This window comes from Antennarius striatus, chromosome 11, assembly GCF_040054535.1.
Source record: "Antennarius striatus isolate MH-2024 chromosome 11, ASM4005453v1, whole genome shotgun sequence".
In the NCBI taxonomy this organism is placed as follows: domain Eukaryota; kingdom Metazoa; phylum Chordata; class Actinopteri; order Lophiiformes; family Antennariidae; genus Antennarius; species Antennarius striatus.
Genome location: NC_090786.1, coordinates 11,640,598 through 11,665,669, shown reverse-complemented (window position 1 = coordinate 11,665,669; position 25,072 = coordinate 11,640,598). Strand labels below are relative to the sequence as shown.

At 39.0% G+C, this 25,072-nt stretch overlaps 1 protein-coding gene across 2 annotated transcripts; it reads left to right on the top strand.

The window, feature by feature from the left end:
- Nucleotides 1–147: 147 nt before the first annotated feature.
- parga (poly (ADP-ribose) glycohydrolase a) lies at nt 148–23,814 on the top strand. 2 transcript variants are annotated; one of them, XM_068328109.1, is made up of 18 exons: nt 148–296; nt 964–1,024; nt 1,160–1,825; nt 1,958–2,090; nt 2,677–2,799; nt 2,903–2,983; nt 4,117–4,191; nt 9,128–9,220; nt 10,271–10,425; nt 13,423–13,502; nt 13,593–13,653; nt 14,246–14,321; nt 17,442–17,589; nt 19,536–19,614; nt 19,740–19,848; nt 20,143–20,248; nt 21,391–21,519; nt 22,527–23,814. In XM_068328109.1, the coding sequence occupies exons 3-18, from the start codon at nt 1,281–1,283 to the stop codon at nt 22,706–22,708; spliced, it is 2,175 nt and encodes a 724-aa protein (XP_068184210.1). In that variant the 5' UTR covers nt 148–296; nt 964–1,024; nt 1,160–1,280; the 3' UTR covers nt 22,709–23,814. The 2 variants fall into 2 exon arrangements, with proteins under 2 accessions (XP_068184210.1, XP_068184209.1); XM_068328108.1 differs by having other exon boundaries at nt 964–1,028.
- Nucleotides 23,815–25,072: the final 1,258 nt, after the last annotated feature.

Genomic DNA, 25,072 nt, shown 5'->3' with positions numbered 1-25,072 from the left:
TCGGATTTTTATCAGTCGTTCCTCTTTAATATTTTCACGACACTAAACCCGTTTGTGACCCAGTTGCTAGGATACAATTTAAAATCCCGCCCTTCTTTTTAACAAACCAGCTGTGATTCGTCAGATTTGCTGACGTCAATGTGCAGCGTCTGCTTACAACAACGAAGTGAAAGAAACCTTTAACTAATAATCAAGATAACCTTTGGGGTTTCATAACGGGGGGGATTTTCGTTCATGAAATAAATAAGTTATTACGACATCTAACTCAGAAGTGTTACACAAAGAGGGACATGTTTGTAAGTTATATCTATTTGTGTTAATACGGCACTGCTAGCTTGGGTCGGGTAGAATTACGTTTGCGCTATCTACAGGAATCAGAGCTAGCACTTAGATGCTAACATTTACATTTGTGTTATTTATAGCCAAGTTAGCTGCAGGTCACCTGGTTTCCCTCATTGTAATATGTGCTTGCATTATATTAGAAAGCTAACATGCAAATCGTTCCACCAACAGTTGAGGACTTTTTTTCTTTTTACCCATAATATAACGGTGAACGTGGATAACATTGGGTTGCTGGAGGTATACAGCTCATTGTTGCAATCAGCAGCTTTACTTTGTGTTTTGGTTTCTTTGTTTTTTGCTACCAATGGTGTGGGTTTGTGTAGCAAAAAACAAGCAAAGGATGGCCAAAAACCTGAACTCAGTTCAGCAAGGCGAGCTGTACATCAACATGATCCCTGAAAGGGAAGCAAACTAAGTCTAAAAACACTTCTTTCAGCCTCAGTGGCTCCTCTGACAAAGGGTGTGCGTGGAGTCTAAGTCACCAAAAAAAGAAAGAAAGAAAAGTATTAAATGTACTGATACCTGTAAATGGACGACAGCTATATCACAGTGATCTCAAGTATGTTTACAATATCCAAAAAGATGAAGATTTTGAAAATGTCAATTTTTTTCTTTCTCAAGTCACTATTGATGATTCATCTTACTGACCTATGAATAATGGATGAAGTGATGGATTCACAAGGCAGGTAAAGCAGTTCTTCCAATCAACACACATTAACACTCATATATAGAATATACTCTTTCACAAGAGTTTACAGTCTACATTATAGTTTGCCTCATGACAAGCTTCTTTAATGTGTCCTCTGTCTTGGTGCAGTTTGTCTGCCGAAGTCCACCCAGAGGATGTGAAACATGGCGATCCAATAACAAACTTGACAGAAGGAAAAGATCAAGTCTTTGGATTCAAAAAGCATAACACCACAAAAGACTTTGCATTAATGGAGAACACACAAGAGGATATAGCATCACAGAAGTCAATGGACTGTGGGTCTGCAGGTGAACTCGATGAATCTCTACTTGCAGACTGCAGAACTAACTCCTTTCAAACACACTGTTCTAATGGGCAAAAATCTAAGAGGTCCAGTTCACCTGGTCCTCTGCCCGTTAAAGCAACCTGTGTTGCGGCACCATGTCTAAATCCTAAGCTCAGCCTGCATCTTCGAAATAGTCCCCGGAAGGATGCTGGTGTGCCTGGTGATGTGGAAATGTTAAGTCCAGACAGCCCCGTCTCTAAATCAATGCTTATCAACTCTATAGACAAAGATTATGATGGTAGTGCTTGTGAAGAGGATTATGGTGCTGCAAATGCTCAGGTAGTGGAATCACAACAGTCAGTCAAAGACTCTGATTCTGGATGTTCGGCCAAAGACACAGTCCATTCGGGTGCCATATGCCCCAAAGATGCTGAGATAGCAGAGTGCAGTGGATCATCTAAAATGACCCAGGACTTAATTGAAGGCCAGTCAAGTGGAATTTATGAAAGGTACATGTCAACATTTTGACTCCTGTGTACCATTTTTTTTTGTGTTCAGTGAATGACTTTTCCCTTTGTGTCAAATCTACTTTTTACCGAGTGTGTTTAGCTAATAGTATTCCATTCTGTTTTCCTGTGCAGCATTTCACTTGCATTGCATACTGTGGACAGAAGATCACTTGGTACGCCCATAGATGAGCTGAATAGAATGCCTCAGTGTGCTCCCCCTTTGTCACACCTGAAAGCAGCGCCTAACCACACTGTTACGGTCAGGGTAAGTCAGTATTTGTGAATATGGTTGTGCGTCGCACACTCAGTCGACACTTGTTCCTTTAATATGAGGGAACAAACCTGGAAAAAGTAAGTGAATAGGAATGTTTCAATCCAGAAAATTCCAATGAGGAAAGGGAAACAATTATGGCAGAGTGAATCTATCCTTGGTACTACCCTTCTAGTCAGTACAGCTCCCAGCATCGTTTCCCACAAATAGTTCCACAGGAACGATGACAGTGGTGCAGTCTGTCCTCAATTGTTTCTATCAGCACACAAATCACAAGAATACTGGATATTTGATTACTGATGGAAAAAATACAATCTCTACAGAAGATGCTGTTAAGTTTGTGCACTCTAGATTTGTGTATTGACTTTTAAGATAAGGTTTGTATTAGATATATTTTTGTCTTGTAATTTTCTTTAGAAGTTATGATTGCATACAAAGGGACTGAATTCTAAAATCCCTGATATCTACTATACCACCCTGTGAGTCTCAATTGTTTTAAAGCTTGAGAGTTACAATGTTTTTCAATCCTGTCGTTCCACATACAGTAACCTATAGATACATCACCTTTTCCCTGCTACAGACAGATCTCCTCAGAGAGGGAGAATCCCCCGTCTCTTACCCCACCAAGTTCAAAGATGCTTGGGACGACGTGTCTGTGAAGATGCCCTGCTCAGAGAAGAATCTATTTCCAGTGGAGACTGAGGTGAATTAATTAATCACTTTGAAAGCTTGTGAGAACGTGCTGACAGTGGTGGCTTTATGAACATTGCAGTAATTGCCAGATGTCTTTGAATTGCACAATGTAGGATGGAGGTGGTGTCCAAAGTCGGTGGGAGCTGATCCATACTGCTTTGCAGGGAGGGTTCAAGAGTTCACTGGACGTAAGGGTAAGAATGTTGTGCCAGGCTGAACTCTGGTAACTTCGGCAGATTCTACTTTGAGTCCCAACAGTAATAAATAATTGACAGACTAGTACATGTTAGACTATATCCAGAGAGCAAAAATTCCACCAAGGCAATGAATTTATGTTAAGTTATCGTAGTGAAAAACATTAACGTTTAAATTACTGTAAGTAATAAGATAAATAGTTTGTCGCTATATCCTGGAATTCGTTAATCGTGTGTGGTTCCTGGAACGCATTAACCGCGAGTAACGAGGGCGCACTGTAGTTATCTCTCTAGTGGTGTCATATATAACTGTTATAAAACATTCTCAAAAAAACTTGAATGTGACAAAAAGAAGGTAACTCCTATCACGTCTTATTGGGATTTTCTCAAAAATATAATTTGTTCTTCTTGACTAAATGCCAACCCTATTCCCAAGTTTTGTCAAAATCCTCCATGTGAGTCTAGAGATGTTGCAATTTTAAAGAAATCTACTTCAAAACTGAATCGGCCCCTCCCTATCATATCCTTGTCTGTCTCACCAAGTTCCAAATAGTTGTCTGATAATTCTGATAATTTCTGCAATATTGATAAAAGACAGTAAACAGGTCAACCTCACAAGTGAAAACAACACCTTCTTGACAGAAGTGAAACCTTTATATAGACATGTTTCACCCTCGCTGAAACATCAAAAACAAAGAAAGTCCTAGTTGTTTTTGCTTCCCTCTTTATTTCAGGAAACAGCAAAATTGCATATTTCATCTTCTACTTTTGTTTGTTTTGAACAGTCAAGGCATCATTTGTTATAATTTCTGCCATCGTTTAAAAAGTGATAATGACTTTTATAAATTAACTTTCAAATCTGTATATTTTTAATACAGTTAGAGGGTTGTTTCTTTTAGTCCACGTGCCTTTGATACTAGAGAATATCAGTTCACTTTATTTTTATTGAACTATCAAACGTGCTAAACGTGTTTCAAAAATGACCACAGGGTGGCAGCATTGGCAACAAATAAAGGTTGGGACTGTGTTAAGAGACCTGCTAATTGCAGTTCTAAATGTTTTATTGTACACAGACATCTGTTTGAGATAGTCCTTCATTGCTAAAAATATTTCTCATATCTCATTTTATTCAGGAAGCAATTTTGATATACAACACAGCCCATGCAAAGAAATGGGACTTCACTGCCTTGAACCTTCTTTGTACTGAGGTAAGTTCTCCATGACTCTATCTACTTTTTTATTGACTTGTGAGGTTCAAAATAAAAATATCAATTCTAAAATGGCATTTTTAAAACATACTGGCCAAACTGAATTGCTAAAATAAGGGTGTGCTTCTTTTCTGAACATGTGGCATTTGAGTCCACTTCTTTGGGTGGGAAATCTCATAAAAAAGTTTTTTTTGCCGATATAATTGTATTCATTGTACTAGCGTAAATTCTCTCATATCACAATCATGATTTGTGATATTGCTAATAGCAAATCTACTGGAATGTGGAATCATGAGGCCTTATGTATAAAAATCTTGTGACTTGCTGTTAAATATGTGAACCTCAAATTATTTTCATAAGAGGTTCTGCATTTTTTAAATAAACAAGATGTAAATGTTTGACTCTCCTTTTTTTTTTTTTTTTATCCTGCCAAACAGCATGTCAGGCACACATATTTTTCTTTGTGCCCCAACACAGGGGAGGAGAAAATCTCTGAAAATATAATTTAATTTTCATAATATGATCTTTAGTATATGTCCTATAATTGCAGTTTGGGAATTTGAAAGATGCATAGATTTATCAATGAGATGCATCCAGTCACATGTGTCTCTGCTCTGACAGCCCCTCCGAACTGGAAGTATTTATGTAACTCAATCCGATTTATTTCTTCTTTAAACTTAACCTTAATGACAAGTGAAGCTGAAGTTTATACTAAAATAGATTTGGTTTCGCAGACGGAGCTTTTTTTTCTCTGTTTGGAAGTCCATCAGCGTGCATCAACACCTCCCAGTACCTGGGAGTCTCACGAGAACAAGTGCGCATCATAAAGTTAGGACAGATTAGCACTGAGCATGACAACAGCAGCTGTTCCAGGTGAACCATGGGAATGTGTTCTTTTTCCTGTCTGCCTTTTCTTTCTTCTAAGACTTCTCAACCTCTGTTCAGACAGTTAGGGACTAATTAAATTGTTGTTGTTGGAGAAACTTTTTTTTCCCATGCAGGATGAATATTTATCTGCTTTTCATTGTGATGGAATAAATCTTATATTCACTGGACATGAGGGTCAATATCAGTCATTTAGCAGAATGCTCTCCTGAAATCCTGGAGGATGATACAGTTCATTGTTGTTTGTGTACAAGCAGTAGATTTATTTTAAACCGACTTTACATATTGGCTATATTGCCTCCAGCAATTAACCCGAACTAATTTTAGCTAAAGACCTAATTTACCTACAATTAGAATTGCATGTCGCACTTTTTTTTTTTTTTTGTGAGTTCAGGTATTTGTTGTGGCCACTAGGAACAAGATGAGTATTCTAATGAAGCTTTTACAAATAAATCTGAATGTTTGTTCCAATCCATCCGGATTGATACTTGTGCCAGTGTTCATACATTCTCATAATTGACTACTCAGCTAAATTGAGACAATTTCCCTTCCTCTCAAAATCATTTCTCAGAGTAAAGCAGAGAACACGAAAAATCAATAGCCGCCCAAGCCTTTTTATAGCTTAATCCAATTTAATTAAAAGGTCCTATTAAATCTGTAAGGATGCTGAGTAGCCAGTAAGACTTACCCTTGCAGGAGTCTATTGCCTCGGCAGATCCACTTATCATCCCAACCACAGAACTTCCCCATATTTTAACATTTATTTTGTCTGCAGCATTTAGCAAGAGGGGGTTATGTTCACTGTGGAAGGACAAGACAGTGCTTAAATCAGAAGTTCATAGTAATTTAGAATTTTTGAAACAGGAATTAATATATTTGCAAAGATATGAAATACCTGGTGACTGCTATCTGTCAGTTACTGTACATTTCTATCAGTGGATGGATGCAAGAAGACGATACAATCACAGCGTTCCACCAACACATTGAGCAGGAATGATTAACAGCTGTCATTTCATAGCAGACATGCACCATCTGAAGAAATTTATCTGTCATGTGCAGAGTAATGAATTGAACAATAAAGAATCTTGGGCAGCCCTTGTCATTAATAATCAACAGAATACATTTAACTGCTTCTCTGCTCACCCTTTCTTTAGTGTGGGAGCCCAGAACAATCAACATGGTCGTCCTTCCGTCCATGTGCAATCATCTGGTTTCTAAAGCAATCCTCAGATAGCATTCACTATATTTTGATTCTATTTTTTTGTGGTTTGTGGTGGCTGTGGGGTTCTTCCTTTTTCTGCTGCTTCCTTTTTAAAAAAAATGGAAATATAAGTGCAGTAGTTTGAATTCTAAGTTTGAAGCCCAAATGTCTTCCCCAAAAACCACCAAAATAAATTTTGAGCAACATTTGTGCTGCATTATGGTAATTATCAAGAGATGCATTGCCCCTGAGGCAATGATTGACACTCCGCTCAATGTGTAATAGCCATGGGGTAGGGGTTGAGGAGAGAAGAGGGCTTGTCAGTAAATTGTCTTCGAGTTTCTCCCCTGCCAAATGAAACTGTCACTATGTCACTTTTTGATTCTCTGAAAGCTGACAGGAAAAACAGACCGAGATGAAGAAGAGCTGATATTCCAATACATAAACATTCACCTGCAGGCACAGCAAGTAGTGAAATGTTCAGCCTTTACTGAGTTAAAAGTGACTCTATGGAAATAAAAACGCTGCACCGCAAACATTACTTGTTCAGTGCCATGAACAAGTATTGAACTCTTTCCTGTTTTTTTGTGTTTTTAGTAGTAATTTGTAATAGATCTTTGTGTTCCTGTGAAATAAACTTGAGTGAACAGAACATACAAGTTTTAACTGACAAAGGTTGGTGTTAAAGGTCTCCACTGCTCAAAAGAAAAAAATGGTGTCCATGGGAGATGGGGGACACAAAAGCTGCGCCGGAGTTTTAAGGAGAATATTCTTTTGGCCGATACGACCAGAGCTGCTTCAGAGACAGTGTTCCTATTACATCTGGTGAAAACCGAATAGCATTCCCCACGGGGTGGGATTTTATGTTTGGAGACTTCAAGTTACAATAACTCCCAACGTCTGCCAGTGGAAGGAAAGTCCTGTGCAGAGTTACCGATTTTTAGCGTTTAATGCGTAAAGCATGTTGTAAAGATTATGAAGTAGGACTTTTCGAGGTAACAATAGGTGTTTTTGTTTTTATTTCATACAAACCGAGTGAGCAAGGAAAGTGGAGAGGAAGATGCTGATGCTGTATGAACTATTTAACCTACACAAGAATTACATGTGTGCTATCTGTAAGGGAATGTAGATAAATAGGTATGGCATTTTATCTGTTTATATTGTCTTGCATACTATTTTTAGTGCTTAAGAACCCAAAATAAGGCACTTCTGCTCTCTGATAAAGATTTAAAACCTAAAAAATTATTTGGAAATGTCAACTTTCTTCCACTTTCCACATCTTCCACACTTCCACAAGTGTGTGTGTGTGTCTGTGTGTGTGTATACACACCATTGGCAACACCATAACCCCTCTCACTTCTGTGCTTGGTCTGTTGTTTTTCCCCATGTCTGAAATATTGATTTAAATCTCTGTAAATCCATTCTTTAAAGATTTCTAAATAATCATTTGGAATTATGACTTGGGTAGACTGATTAAATTAAAGTACCTTGTTGGACCCAAGAATGATTGACAGATCAGACTGTAGCAGTCATGCAATGTGATTTGATTTTAAAGGTATAGTTTGTGTTTGCAGACTGAGTGTGTGTAACTCCTGGGCTCGCTGTTGTAGCTGTGGGAAGGCTGAGAGATCATCTTTCTACCCCGCCCCTGCTGCATCACCTACTGCTATCTATCGGTCCTACGGGAGCACTTTATGATGTCTACCAGCTCGTTTCTCCTGACAGCATTTAGTCAGAGCTCGTCTGTGGTCATATCAATGCCCCCCCTGGTAAATCACAGCCCAAAGACTTACAGTTGGAAATCAAAACACTCTGCCCTCACTTGGTCATTTGCATTTGTGCTAGCAGGTCCATTTAATCAGTGCAAGCTCCCTTGGTCACCTTGACAGAATAAGACAAGTGATTGATGACAGTGGTATTGGATGCCAATATGCTCATAATTGATTATGTTGTAAATCAGTCTATGATGGACTGACTGGGTGTTTATTTTAGAGGGAATTACACATGGATGCTGAGCTAAGCTATATGTTGTGTAAGTGTTTTAGATGCCTCAACCACATCTCTCTCTATCTCTCTCTCTCTCTCTCTCTCTCTCTCTCTCTCTCTCTCTCTCTGTAGTAGTTTATTCTGTAATGGTTTCTTTATAGGAAGTAGTTCTGCTTCTTTTCTGTTTCTTCTTTCATGACTGTGGTGTTGGGATCCATTGCTCTCTCTGACAACCTTTTCTCATCAAGTTATGAAAGAAGTGAGCATCATTGTTTTAATATAGATTATCTCAGGTTGGGGTTCTTAGTTGTTGGTTCATTTTATTTTTTGTTTTTTTGCCCAAGTCTGTGTGTTTCTCTTAAAATGACACTGAACCCCAAAACAAGGAAAAACATTGCATGCTGAGAATTCTGGGTTTTTTTCTATATACAAGTAAAATACAAGTAGTGATCAGGTATTGTTGATTTTTACCACAACCTTGATTAAGAAAAAAATAGCTGTGCTTATTGGTGATGTTTCATAAAAAGCTTGTTGGAACACCCTTTATATCCAGTGAAGTGTCTCACTCTGCAGTGAACCTCTCCCCATCCTAGCTCGGTAAAGACTGATCAATTTGAAGACGCCTCTTTCATATACTGTATAATATTTTAATTGTGAGACATTTGAAATAACTTTCAAATCTGTACTTACATTTAAAGATTCAGTGAAGCTGACACAGTTTTACTGCTGTCCTTCTTATTCCAAGGTGTTTAATATGTGACCAGTGTTAATATGTGTCCAAGTAAGCAGCAAGTGCCAAAAGATGTTTTTTTTCTTCTGATTTAACAACTTCTGCCCGAATGTGTCATTTTATCTCTCCTTCAGTGTCTTGAGCATTGTGAGGCACAACAACTTTTTGAGATCGTACTTCCAGCAATGGTCACGTTAGCACTCAGTGCTCCTCGCCTCTGCACAATGGTAAGTTCAGTTTAAAGATGGGCTATTATGATGCAGTGTATGCAGGTTAAAAGAAACCATCAGAAGATCAGCCGTCTTTCAATGTGTAGGGAGAATGTGCGATTGTGTGCGGTCAGTGGTGAGGACAGACTAGATGCTGGACAAGATCAGCTCATGAGTCACAACTTCTTGATAACGAACACTTTTTTTTTTTGGTCGACATCCAGAACTGCTTCATTAGAAGAGAGGTCTGAGATTGGAGAGGTCTGGCTCTTGTCCAGTCATCCATCTGATGCCTTATGCTTATAGAACCCAGAATTCAGTCCGTTCCCTTTGATTTTCACTGTACCCATCCCTCCTTTGAGCAATGTATTTTAGGAAACGGTTCAAAATCTCCCCCTTTAAATCTCTGAGACCGCCGCGGTAAATGGGGCTGATCCATGTCACAGATCTTTTAAATGCCATCCCCATCTGTCTTCATGTTCCCTTCTCTGCCATCAATTAATGTGAGAATTCTAGGGTTGGTATTTTTGTAATTCACTTATTCTTTCCATAGTCCTCCGTTTAATGTAATTAAATCTTTTCGACTACCACGATGCGCAGGGCAGGAAAACCCCACTGGTTTTACTGGACAGAGACACCAATCAACCATCTTTAATAACACTAGAATAATGAAGCTTTCTGACTCTATGCTTTGTTTTGCAGTATTAAGCATCAGGGTTGTTGTTTATGTGTGTGTTGTTAGAGATGGTATTGATCTGCTAACTGGGCAGCCTTGGGAGGCTCTTTAGCCCTAATCAGGGAAGATAGATGAGCCCCGTGTGTCTGACTGAACAAACCAAGGAGAGAGGAAGAAAACCAGGACCTTAATTACTACCACCCCATTTACCTAATGGAACTCGCCTTGTCTCTTGCTTGTTAAACTAATTATGTAACCCCCACTCAGCGTCAGTACATGCAGTGCTGTACCCACAGAGCTGTGTGTTTCTGCCGCATCTCCATTTGCCAGTTCAACTTTTCCCCATTTTGATTCTGATATTTCGAAATATTTTTCTCGCCTTCTCTTTCCAGCCAATTCCCCTACTAAAATCAAGGATGAACCACTCCCTGACTCTCTCTCAGGAACAGATATCCTGTCTTCTGGCCAATGCATTCTTCTGCACGTTCCCCCGACGCAACTCCCGCAAGTCAGAGTACTGCAATTACCCTGAGATAAACTTCTACAGGTAACACCATCCCTTTCAAAAAAACAGGGAGACATTGAAGGTGCTCTGTAGCTCACAAGAACAAAGGAGTGACCCGGGATTCACTGTGTTTTATTTACAAAACGATGCTTGTCCCTTTCGATGAATCCCTTTCTAAGCCATTTGTTCAAGCCCGAGTCTGAGTAAACCAAATATTGATCCTGTGTCAGTGTCATTGGTCTTTACACTTGAGGAAGAAGCTTCACAATTCCATCTGACAGGCGCATTATTTTACTCATTTTTATTGTTACCTTTTTGTATTGCTGGTGAAAATTCCCAGTTGTACAGTATATTATTCTTGCTATATTATTAGCAGGATCAAGTATTTACAGATTATTGGGGCTGGGCATGCTACACCTTCAAAAACATTTATTATTTTCATTATTCATTACATCTGTGTTTGACAATCCAGTTTTTCTTTTGTTGAGTAGCTTGTTTTTTAGTGATCAGAACCTTCAGGGGACAATAAACTGATTTCCATAAGGGGGCACTACTGCCTTGAAAACCCTTGTGCATTCATTGAACGATATTACTCAGCTTTTATTTGTTTAGTTGGTACCTGGTCAACTTGAATGACTATTGAAGTGATGGGACAATGAACAGATAATGCTGGAATGGTAATTGCACACCATTGCTCCTCATACCTTGAGGAGTACTGTTATGCAAGGCTGGCAATGATGAGTAATGGGAGTGATCACTGAATGCCGTCAGGCCTCTTCCACGAGTGATCGCGCTGTACAACAGCTCAAGCGTTTCAGACAGAGTCCCACCACAGTCTGCTCTGTTGATGTGTTTGACAATAAGTCCTCTATACAGTATTACACATTTATGAATAACTTCTATCTGTATAATTTGCTGTACATACTTTTTGTGTTTCTGTAATGTTTGTACTAGAGTATATCCTCCTCCTATTTAATATAAACATATTACTGTACTCTTAATTCTATTCTACCCCAATTTATCTATCTGTCCATCTATCCATCTATCTAGCGTAAGAACTACACAACCTATGCTGTACACACGGGAATGACAGTAGAGCTGCAGATGACCACAGAAGGTGTGGCAAAGTTACATTTAGTTTATTTGTTGATATAATTTTCTGGAGTCTGTCTCCCTTAATGAGGACCAGCTTCTTTCTGCAGAAGACATTTGATTTGATGACTTTGAGCAAACACCTAACTGAATCTAATGGAAATTTGTGGTACTAACATGCTCATGTATTTTTCCATAACTAATGGTAGTTGGTAAATTGAGTTGTGCGAGTGTGTTAGAGTTGAAATGAGATTGACTTTCCTGCTCTATTCCTGTGGTTATAGACTGTCGACTCCTCACTGCGCACTGGACACAGTCCAGATAGCACCTCGATGCAATTTTCCCAATGCACGCACTAACTTCAGTGTAGCTGATATCCCAAAAATTATGAGTTTGGTAATATCTTGTTATAATATTGCTTTAATTCTAAATTAAACATTAATGGTAGGTTTATTACAGTGTATTTTTTATTTGATGTTTCCATTAATCTACATCAACCTGCTGGCTAGAGTTTGATTGAATAGTATTATTTTATGAATCCTCAGAGATACTGATACTTGCTACCTCAACACCAAACATTGTGGCAGGCCCCACTGAACAGGCCTCAGTAATATTGTAAGCATTGATTTCAGGAGTAGGGGATGGCCGTTTCAGACCCGTGCCACCACTTGATCACAGACACTCGCCTGCCTTCACTATCAGCATTCCTGCTGGAAGAAAAATACAGGAAGGAGCAAGGGGAGGGGAGGGCTCTGTGTTTCAGAGGAGATTAGATAAGACAAGACAACCAGCGCAGTCTAAAACGGGTCCCGGATCGTTACTGGCCCTCTTCTTCCCCTGTAATTGAGGGAGTGTCCTTCAATTTGCTTATCGTCTACAGTAGCACTCTGTCTTGGACGAGCAGAGCAGCAAGCAATCTGCTGATTGCTGTTTTGGCAGAACTGTCAAGGTTTGTCCTCCAAGAAGTGATGGATAGTTTTAGGGGGTGGGGGTGGGTGGGGCATTTTTCTCTTGGGATTGTGTTTTCCTCTGTTTGAGAAGAAAGTGACATTTGAAACCTGTTTAACAGGTTAGTCAATAATGAAATCTCATAAATGTATTTGTTTCCAGAGAGAGCATGAAATGGCCTTAACATTATTTGCAAGAAATATGGTGAAACTGCCAGAAATCTCTTGGTGTATTTATTGCAGAAAATAAAGTTACAGTTACAAAAGAACTAAGTAATTGGTGACTGACTGAATCCCTCATAATTAGTTGGCGTTTGTCTTCATCGGGTATGATGTGTGGGCAGACTGGAAATGTAACCTTGTCCACTTACATTTATCATTAAAGGGAAAGGGTGAAAACTCCAACTACTGTATACACATTTTTTCGTCAGTGATAGCCCTTTAGTGCAGTAGCATTTTGATTCATTTGTCTCCTCTGTTTTTATTTTTTTTACCGGTCTGGACAGAAAAAGGTGGGTGGAAAAGATTAATGTAGAGCTCTGATTAGTCATCAGCTTACGTCGCCTTTAATGGTGGAAGAGTACCGTTATGGGGTGATTTAAACACCCAATGCTCGCTCTCTCTCTTTCTTTCTCCCTCTCTTCCTCTTCTTTTTCTTTTTTCTCTCTTTCCCTTTAACCCTTTCTCCACCATAGTTTTTATGATAACCAGAAGTCTGCCTTGGGCACTGCCATTGTATGAAGGGTGGAGGTAGAGCTTTTTCAAAGCTTGACCTCACTCTCGACATTCAGCAGCAAGGTTGTGCAGCGAGTTGTAAATAATCACTAAATAAAACACCATATGTCTTTGTGGTGAAACACAACATCTTACTCAATAAAAGAGCTCTAGTTTTAATTAAATGCTGGTGTTTGTTTTAGTCAGTCTGAAGACTTTTAATAATACTGTCTAACAAAATGCGATTCCAATTTTATCTAAACTCAAGCTTGTCTTTGTGTTTCAGGTTGTTTGAAGGTTCTTCATCGAGAAAGATTGAGAAACTGAAAACTCTGTTTTGTTACTTCAGGAGAGTTACACAGACCAGTAAGCATCAAAGTTGTCCAATGTGATGATGTTCTTGTTTTTCCAGGTGAAGATACGTTTTTTTTAATTTTGATTTTCTTCTTGCTCCAGGACCCAAGGGTCTTGTTACATTTACAAGACAAACGCTGAACAATCCTCCTGACTGGGAAAGGTATGAATACACTCTGCTACAGTATAAATGTCATGGTTTAATGACATGATTTTATGATAAGTATATTGATGTTTAATTTCACTTGTGAAAAATAAGCATTGCCCTTTTTAACGCTCCTGAAATATATCCTAAAGAAATGTATCCTCCTTTGTCCTTTGAACTGTCCGCTGTTCAATGTCTCCATACTGAGGACTAACATTTGCGCTCATTTATCAGACATTTAAGACTTTTACAACGTGCCCACTTTATTATGCAACAAATCTTTTAACCTTCAAGAAATTGGCTCACAGAGTCAGAGGTATCAATTTTGCCTTTTGATATGTTGAATTTTCTGCAAATGAAATCTGTTATCTTTACAGCATTGGTTTTTTTTGGAGGTGACTGATTGTTGGTAATCAACCCCATTGAATAGAAATGCCCAGTACTCTGGTATCACTAAAGGAACGGAGGATTTTCATATACCCATGTATTAGTGCAACAATAGTTTGGGGTAATTTTATCCCCAGGTGAATCTTGTCGACAAGCGCAAATGTAGTATTGATGCAATCAATTTCTGTTTGGTGAGAGAATAACGAAAAGTCTTCTGGTTAAGTTCCCAGACCCAGCTGACACGTCTACACATCACTTGTGAAGGGACGATTGAGGATGATGGATATGGGATGCTCCAGGTAAGAATTCCTTTTATGCTTTTGCTTCAACATGCCAAATGAAAGTAGTTATTGAACCATAAACCGCTTTATATTGGGATTACATGATTAGTTTTGTCTCCTAACCCTTATTTTCACAATTCTAAAGCCTGTGTAATGCATCTATTCATGCAGCTGTAATTTTGCCTTGAATGAGCCAACTACATGATGGGGAACATGTATTGAAGGCAACAACCCAGGAGTCGGTGAACACAGCCTGACTTTCCTGTCCCCAATTCAGTACCTGAATCAAATTGTCTAACTCTTAACTGTATAGACAATGAGTCCATCTGGCCTATCTGTACTCTCTCTCTCTCTCTGTCTCTTTCTCCTACCCTGTCCTTATCTTCATTTTATTTATTTCCACCCAACCGGTCAAGAGTGTGGGTGCTGCCCGGAGTTTCTTCCTTAATGAAGGAGTTTTTCCCTGCTGCTGTCGCTTCTGCTTCTTCTGGGTTCAGTTGGGTTTTTCTGTCTGTTAAAGCGCTTTGGAATGTCTGTTGCCATGATTAAGCGCTTTATAAATAAAACTTGATTGATTGATCCAGCACTCATTTTTGAAGAAAATTCCCATATTGTGAAATTCACTGGGACCTGCACAGGATGGATTCTTGCACATATGAACATACCACTGACATCAGTTAGTCATTCTTTGTTGTTTATCAGATAGTAGAGTACAGGTGGGTCAAAAACCTCAAGCAGAAAGCTGTGTTGTGTTTAAACAGCTACTATGTTATCTATCTTAAGCACGTAATCTGGTGCCTCAGGATGAACAGAGAAAAATGTACTTGTTATTTTTCTCAAAGTCAGGTTAAAGATAAAACCATCTGTAACTGTTATACTGTACATGAAATAATTATTCCTGGGTAAATTCCTGTAGGACATCCTCCAAATCCTGATCAGATCTTTCCATCAATCAATCTTTTGAATTCTTCTGTCATGACTATTCAGTTTTTGTTTTGCTGTCTTGGTGGGTTTGATCCATTGTCACTCATCATGATCATCATCAAATATCAGTGAGACTAAACTGCTTGTCTTACTCATTGTCTACTATGTGCATGAAATACAAATCTGCTTTATATTTCTTGTACATTTATTCAATATTCCATCTTCCCAAAGACTGAGATTAGTATAATCATCTCATCTTCAGCTGCTTATCCAAAGTAGGGGTTGTGGGTGTTGGTGGAGCCTGGCTCTGGTGACTACAGTCCAGAGGCGGGGTACACCCTAGATGAGACTCCAGCTCATTGCAGGGCAGCACACAGACAAAAAAAATCTCATGCATACACTCATACCTATGGTCAATTTGCAGTGACCACTTTACATAAATTGCACATATTTAGGAAATATTAAGGCTGTGGCAATAACGTGTAAAAATTGTGATTATGCTGGAAGTGAGCTCAGCCCTGCGTTAGGCACCACGTGATCACAGTATTTCTTTCTAATGCATAGATTGTAACAGGCCAGGCTCCTTTTTTTGCATTTATTCCTACATCCCCTCACTCTGCTTCATGTTCCAGGTTGCTTGATGCAGTTTATTTTTTATTTCTGTCATGACAGCTGATTTATACACTTGAGTAACTTTAGAGAGGCAGAAATCGAGGAGAGGGCCCTGGGGTGGGGGATGAGGGAGGAGGAGGAGCATGAAGGAAAACATGACGAGGGTGTCATCTCACTGGGATGACCAAATGGGCCAGGAGTCCTGCAGGAGGATGATGACTACCTCCGAACGCTGGGCACATGGCTGTGTGACGAGAGGGTGGAGCGGGCTGTCATTCTGTCAGGGGGTGTGAATGAAGGGTTGGCGGGTGAGGTGAGGGGGTGAACCAGTAAAGGAGAAAAGGAGTTGAGCGACTGGTTGGACAACATACACCAATGCACATACAAACAGCCTCACTGTCACACAGACTGACGTAGCTGTGGACCAGTGAGCAGAACCTTCACCCCTGACAGACAGTTTAAATAGCAGCGCTGTGACTGGATGGGCTGCCACAAAAACAAGGAGTGGGCTTGCATAGCAAGAAGCCGGATTATTGCAACAAAATATTTCCTATTGTCAAAATAAGAAGAAATGTATGCAAGCCACATAATATATTTGGTTTCCTCATCTGTAATTTTGCCTTCTATCGTATTCACATCCTCAGTTCAGTGCTGGGGTGTTTTGTAAAGCTTCCTTGAAATAATATGTAGACCAACTGTTTGTGTGTTCCTGTTCCCACGTCATAGAACCCCTTATCCTTAAAGCGAAAGTAATAATTAATAAACTAAATCGGAATGTGTTCTCTTAACTGAGAACAAAAATTTCAAGGCACAATATATGTATAAGTTTATATTTTGCAGTTTAAATTCAAGTCTGATGGTACCATATACTGTATCTCCAATACATCGTCCCAGCTGACTTGATACTTGATGGAGAAACACTGTTTATGGCAAAGCCATAAGTTGGTCCCTTACATCTCTATTTGAAATTCTTGTTAAGTTTCCATAGTCAGACAAAGAGTGACAAATATTGAGGGTGACTTACCCACCTGTTTTTAAACTATGTAAAATATTCATTAAAAATAGAGTAGTTTGACACAATTATGCAGATTTGGTATCGCTGCTCTGCACGCCATTAATTGCAGATTTATTGTTGTTTGAAAAAATGTCTTTAGATTTCATCTGTTGTTTTGCTGCGGTTTCCTGATTTGATTATTTACAAGCAGGAAGCAGTGCAGCGATCCTTAGACATTCATCTCTATTAAATGACCACTGCAGTGACAGATAATAAGGAGACACTAAAACATTCATCGGTTCAAATAATGTCAGTGACGCTAGCTAAACCTCACAGTTCTTCACTGAATGGGCAGGACAAACAGCAGAATAATTACATTGCACTGAATCAGTTATTTTGTTTTGAATAAATCGGTGTATCTAATCGCATTATAACCTGTATATCATTCAGAAATTGCTTTCAATTAGGATACCAGTCCACTTTGTGAATTCAAGAGGGTAGAGTGAAGCTGATAAAGACAAGAACATGAACAGTTTCTCCCAAGAATGGATGGATTGTGAGTATGAGTGAGTGTTAATTCTTCTGTTTTTTGTCTTATATTTGATTAGGTCGACTTTGCAAACAGACTTGTAGGTGGAGGAGTGACTGGACACGGACTGGTCCAGGAAGAGATTCGGTTCGTCATCAACCCTGAACTCATTGTCTCTCGCCTCTTTACTGAAGCGTTGGAAGCCAATGAATGCCTCATCATCACAGGTACGGGGTCCCACACAACCACAAAGTTTCCAAATATGAAGATTTACAAATGTATTGAGATTTATAAACGAGTAGACAAAACTGTGAATGCATACAGTATATACAGTAGATAACGAGGACTAGTAAGAGATGCAAATACAGGCAGGTCATCAGTTACAACTTTAAACTTTGTTCCTTATTAATGATGGAGATGGAGTAACATTTCCTGGTCTTGTTTACTATGGACTGTGTTTATCAGGGTCCTTTTCTTTTTTTTCCCAATTTACCTTTCAAAATGCTTTCATCGATTCACTTGGTACCGTCTGGTTATTTTCCATTTCTATCGAGTTTTTCTTCAGTCAGCTTGACCCTATCGATGGTGAAAGTAAGGACAAGCATGGATTGAAATCACGAAGGTGCTGGTTCGCCATCGTCAAGAGGATTGGCCTAAAATCATAATGACAACACACCCAACCAGCCATTATTAGAATCTGTCTCGTTTAATATCTTATGCTTTAGTCCGCCAAGCAATGTCTGTCCTGGCGCCGTGTTGTCTTCTTCGAAAATCACATCTCTTATAAGTCACCTTCATTGGCTGCCCCCACCTCCCATCACTCTGCTACCCTCCCATTTACCCCTCCCCATCTCCACTTAACTTTATTAAATTTGGACAGAAAGGAATTTATAGCCCAACTAAGGTCATCGCTCCACTAATGGAATGGGCCAGTTACGCCACAGCTTCATTAAAACCTTTCAAAATATTCCTTGCACACATGCATCGTTTTTTCTTTCGGTCTAGCCTTGCTTCTTGTCTGTCTTTGTTGTTCTCTTCTGTATAATTGATTATATATTTTTCCTTGAGAGGTGCTTTTAAACAAGTCTTTCAGTGCATTTGGAGCTTTTATGTCACATCAGTTTTTTTTGTCTGTGCTTGTTCCTGGATCAGAATTAAAGGGTTGTGATGTAATTTTATGATGAAGTCTGCAAACTTGGAGGATATCATTGGCTGTTGCCAGGATATGCAGGATCAAGGTGAAGGAGGAGAACGCTGTCAGACGAAGTGACGCAGCCAGCCTGATGATCATTGGGAGTGGCTAGAATTCTACAATGGACACAACTTGATTGGCTGGACTGGCTATGCTGCAAGATGGTCACGACTAAATTTGTTTCTTCGGTCGTCCATGTCTTTCCTGTACACAGAGGCACATTTCTTATGTGCTCAGTTGTACTGTCATTGTTGTTCTTTGCCATAAAACAAGGCATTATTCATTTCAAATTTGTTTAATTTGTAGATGATAGTTTTAAACTTCTGATCAAGAAAGATAATAGCTCAGTGATACAGAGTAAGAGGAGGGGTGGTGCGAGTGGATCAAGTTAAAGAAACTTGACTTAGAACCTTCTAGAAGTAGGGTTTTTATTATTACCAAGAGCCCTTTTCCCTGCCAGAGTCGAACTGCCGGTCTTGGAGAATACTGCATAATGCATGGCTCCTTTAATAGACATCATTTCCAGAATAGTTTAGCTGTATTTGTAATGACAAATGATGAAATCTTTCAAACCCTGAGCACATATAAGTTCACATTATAAAAAGCCATTCATTACTTGGTAAGAGGTGTGCTCCCGTGTAAGTTAATGAATGATGTAAAGATGCTTCATGTTTTATTCAGGCATTTTAATTTCTTCAACATGTTCACGGTAAGGGTCCTTCTGCGCTAACTGTTTCTTCCTATTATAGGGAAAGCTTTTCATTTCAAACCCCAAAGAGGATTACTTATTGAATCAAGGGCCTCTATTTATGACAATCCAATCGAAGACGACACTATGTAGTCACATGGGGAGCACAGAAACCACTGAGTTTGATTCAATAACCAAGGCACTGAAACATTTTTGGCACTCTGTGCCCTGGCTGCTTCATATTTAGTCATGATGTATTTTCATGTGTTCTTTTTACTTTTCTACCTCTTCAGGCACAGAACAATTCAGTAAATATTCTGGCTATGCTGAGAGTTACAAATGGAAGGACAGCCACAAGGATGAGACTCCCAGGTATGTTTCCCTCACATAATGCAATTATTTGTTTGTGCATAGTTTGTGCATTCTGATATTTTAAACCCAAGTACTTCTAATACTGCCAGAAAAAAAACAGTTCAAAGATTTTCTTGTAAATCCAGGGATGACTGGCAGAGGAGATGTACAGAGATTGTGGCCATCGATGCTCTTAAATTCAGACACTACCTGGAGCAGTTTCTCCCTGAGAAGATTGTTAGAGAACTTAACAAGGTGAGAGAGATGTACATCTGTGTCTGTGTTTTCACTGAACACTGATCATTGAGAAATCTGTCTCTTGGTACCTTTCAAAACATGTAATTATTATTCAGTGATGGATAGACAAACACATTCAATGTTTACTTCACTTCTTGGGAGTCTCATTCATTTCAGAATTGATTTAAAAAATTCGAGATTTTGAGGCCGTACACATGAACCATTGATGCTTGTACGTTTGATGTCCAACTTATATAAAACACTTTTTTCCTTCCCACTCTCCCGTTGCTCCTCCTTGTGCATTTATCTCAGGCCTACTGTGGATTCTTCCGAAGTAACACCAACAGAAAGCACCTCTCTGCTGTCGCTACGGGCAACTGGGGCTGTGGCGCTTTTGGGGGAGATACTCGGCTCAAAGGTATCATTGGTTAAAATATATACATGCAGTCTGTTTATCTGCCTTCAAGATGTTAAAAGGAACTCCTAATAAACTTCAATAAAATTTAATACAGGAATTTAACTGCAATTTTTTTCCCCTGTCGTTCAAGCTCCGTTTTTTTTTCTTTTTTTCTAGCTCCTCTCAGACCCCACCGTTCAGTTAGGAGCTCCCCCAGAGTGTCACTCACCTGTTTCATCCCTCCCTTTATTGATCATCTGACACACATTTATGTTTTCCATTAAAAGGACAATTGATTACAGCAGGAGGCACCATAAATCTAGGCTAACCATTGTCTCCGTGTGATTCCACACCATCAGTCTTTATAAGCGGGGTTCTTTACTGTGCACTTGAACACACCACATTGTGAATTTTGACAATTTGCATTTCTGGTCAATGTCTGACATGTTTAACTTTAATTTTGAGTCTTACTCATCAGAGTAGCAGTAACTAATCAACCTCATCTGTTTTGCGGTTTAATTCACGTGAAAAAAATAAATCATCACACAAACGGAGTGTTAAACACAGACGAGAATGTAGTAATTTGGGTGTGATTGTGTTCCGTTTCATTTCTAAGCGGTGCTGTTAATTGCAGGGGGTGTTTTTATTTTCCAGGGATCCGTTCCTGTTAGCACTGGTATTAGCATAGACTGTGTTCTCAGAAGGAAATAGCTGCTTTTTACATTATTGACCTTGAGCTGACTTCAGACGTGGTGCTCAACAGGAATCTGAGTCCTCATGCTGTTGTAAAAATTACAGATCCTTTTGTTACTGATGGTTTTTCTGTGTTTATTAATCTGGAATCAATATGCATTCTGTTAAATATTTAAAAGCCCTCGGACTTTATTTATAAGGACTAAAAGATTGAATGCTGCTCATGAGGCTGCGCTACCGATAGCAGATTATTTACTCTTCTGATACAAATTGCCCCTGTCACTTTTGTTCTTTTCTGCCATAGGCCGTACCCCATCCAGTTTATTAACCACTGACTATTTCCTAAACTTATTTGCATTGGCCAATTACATATTCCTGATTTCCTCCTGAAGCTGAAGGATACAAATGATACTAATATACTAATACGAATGAATATGATGAATTATATTTAATGTACTTTTTTTTTGTAGCACTAATTCAGTTGATGGCTGCAGCAGAGGCCGGGAGAGACGTGGCGTACTTCACATTCGGAGATGCTCAGCTCATGAGAGATGTCCATGAAATACACACTTTTCTCACTGAGAGACAAGTCACTGTTGGTAAGACTCGACCACAAATCATATATGTTTCATTGCTGTTGCAGACATTTCCGTCTACTCTGCAGTCACGAGGGTGTAATATTGTCAGCCATGCTCCTGTTGAGCTCTTACTGTAAATTACGTAATGAGCAGGAATGGTGATATCAGCCTCTGGTGGGATTTCAGGGCACTTGAGTCTCGTGTAGTGTAAGACGTTGTCCTTGGAGCCATTACAGCGTCTGTACTCACATAAAAGAGGGTGCAATTCATCTGTGTGTTAAGTTATTCCACCTTATGGGCCATCTCGGCTCTTCAGCCCATCCTTTCAGCCATAGCTGCAAAGTGTATTACTGCCTGAACTGACCCCAGCGTCTCCCTACCCCCTTTTAATTTTTCTTGCGCTGACATTTATTGAAGCCTCTCAGAGAAATTCCCCTCCAGCCATCCATTCCCTAAAGTGGAACTAGAGAATAAGGCTTGTGTGTGATTTATTAAACCCTATATGGTTTCATTTTTCTTTTTTTTTCTGTTACAATTTTTGTTTCTCCTGCTTTTTCTTTGACTCTCAATCTGTTTGTTCTTTTTTGTGTACAGTGCGCTCTCGCACATTCGCGCATCAACGCTCGCGACTTCACCTCATCTCAGATTATTGGAAGGCAGTCCCGTGATACTATACGCGCATTCTATTGGCACTATGTTCCGTGAGTCTCGGACTTACGTTAGACACAAAAGTGCTTTAAACAGTCAGTAAGAGTGTGCGAAAAAGTAATACATATAGAAGGTGGTTTAATATCAGTACGGGGAGGGTTCATAAACGTTTAAATTACCGTAAATGATAAGATAAATAGTCTGTCGCTATATCACTGAATTCGTTTATCGCGTGTGGTTCCTGGAACACATTAACCGCGAGGAACAAGAGCGCATTGTATTCCTCTCAAATCTTGTTTTATTTCCCTCCATATTTCTCCTTCTCTTGACCACTCAACCATCCCCCTCCCTCTTTTCTCCGCCCTCCTTCCCTCTCCCAGGGAGGCTCTACAGCCTTTTGAACCAGTACTCCAGTTTGGTTTGCAAGAATTGCCGCACGACTCGACCTGACATCAATCTCTATGGTTTCATCTATAAGAAAGTCTCTTCCCATGGGACGGATCATCCTGCAGATCCTTCAAAAAATTCTGGGATGTCCTCTGTAACATTGGACTCGCATTGACTTCCCTTCTCTATTCCTTCATGGAAAAGAAACTCAACATCAAGAGAACTCTATGTGCATTCGATTTGTTCTTACAATCATTTGTTTTTCTCACATACAGTCAAACATCACATTCACTCCCTTTATGTTTGTGATCACAACACACAAACTGTCAGAACACAGTTTTGCCTTTCTGTTTGGATGTATTTACGGGAGTCTTGTAGTTTGTCACCAAATTTGGTGAAATGTTTGAAAGATGTAGAGCAATAGTAAAGTCTTTGTTACTCCTGGGCCTGTCCTAAATTATAATGTTTCTGACAAACTAAAGACAATTATGGCCAAATATTCCTCATATGCATGTATGTGAACATTTCTCATTATTGATTATCTTGAACACGAAAATCCCTCCCTACTTACGTTGTGTTTGCTACTTTTATGGATGAGTTGTTTTATCTATTTACCATACTCAAGCTGTTGTAGGTTTGTGAATGCAGAGCGATGAGACCATACTGTAGTCAAAGCATGGGTGACATTTCTTTATCTGATACTGTATCCTATAAATATATGCTGCTTTTTTCATACTCTGTTGATGCTCAGAAAACACATGGCCCTTATTTGGAATCAAACCCATTGGTACAATGACCACTGGTGTGGAAGGCATCTCAGATGAAGATCAGTTCTGACTAACGTAATCACAATTTCAAGTATATTCATTGTTAAACACAGTATTACTACTGTACATACAAATAAAGTGAGGAGCAGATAAAGAATTGCACACTAAATATTTTTGCTGCCAATCAACATTTAATTTTAAAATTGTTTAGTCGATTATTTACTGTATGTGGGTGTGGGTTTTATTTAATAGTGGGTTCATAGATAGCTTGAAAAATACATGTATTGCATTGTACTGTACTTATAGTTTTTTGACTGTAATACTTTTTATTTTATTATAGTTTCTTAATTAAAGTATAACCTGTAATAACCATAAATATTATTTCTCTGCTCATATTTCCATAGTAACAACTTCAATGTATTGAGGACCGGTTATTTATAGTCGGTGAAGCATTACTTTTGTTAACTCATATTTAAATGTTAATTCCAGAAGATACCCTACATTTTTTTAAATATACTGTTTTCTTGTTGGCATTATGAAATTGTTCCCAAAGCATCTCTAAATATTTTATTTCAGAGTGTATTTTGTATTCATCAATAATATAAATTTATATTTTTATGACCACACTTTGGCACCATAAATTCCTCATTTTATTTGATAAATCATACATTATTTAATCATTTGAAATGGGATTGATTTCTGTGATAGCACATGTACCAAGGGCTTTCAGACAAATGTGATTCTTTCTCCAAACATGCTTTATTAGATGAATTAGAGCTCATAAATAACCCCATGACGTGGACTTCCATAAATGGTGTGTGGGCTTGGCTATGGTAAGTGGATTACACATTATCTGCTTCTCCTGCTCTTTGTACTCAGCCCGGCATTGACCAGAAGAGCTGGGGACTCAAGGTCAGTTTGGTTTGGCAGATCTCACTGTTGATGGCTTGTTGTTTAGCAAAGGTAACACTGTCATGAACGTTATAAAGGTTACTGGTGCCTCCTGGGTTCAGTGAATTATTTGGACATATTGAAAAAATGTACCTACAAGAGAATTACCAAAGCCGACAGGATTGATGACATATTTTGACTTGTTTTCACATTTCATCACCAGTTTGACACCAGGAACAATGTGATTAGATAACTGGCTTGTTTAATTTTCCCTTTCTCAAAATAATGTTTCAAACAGCTGCTCAACTGTCCTGCCTAGTGACGTAATTACTCTAAACAGGATGTAATTTAATACTAAGCTCACAATGTTAGCCAGCGGCACAGGTCTTTTCATCAATGAACACTATTAATAAAATGCCAGAAACCAACTGATCTTCACTCCATCTTTGTCAGGCTGTAAAATCACTGCAACAAAATGGCATTTAAGTTCATAATTGCTTGACCTTTTGTTCTCCAGGTCAGTTTGAAATGAATGAAAGATGAATATATACGGTGTACATACATTATATATATATATACACACACACACACACACACACACACACACACACACACAGCAGCTGAATAGTACAGTGGTTAAGTCAACTACTTTAGTGCAGGAGGTCATGGTTTCAAACCTCAGTCATGGCGAACACTATCCAGTGAGGGTCCTTAGACAAGAGTCGAGTCATATACCAGCCTACCTCAGTTATGACCGAACACAATAAAGACAGAGTCATACCGGCTCGGACGTCACCCGGGTCAACAAGGTCCGCGTCAGTTGCTAGGGAACCAGGCAATCTGATGAGAAATGGGTTACTGGAACAAGACACACACGGACA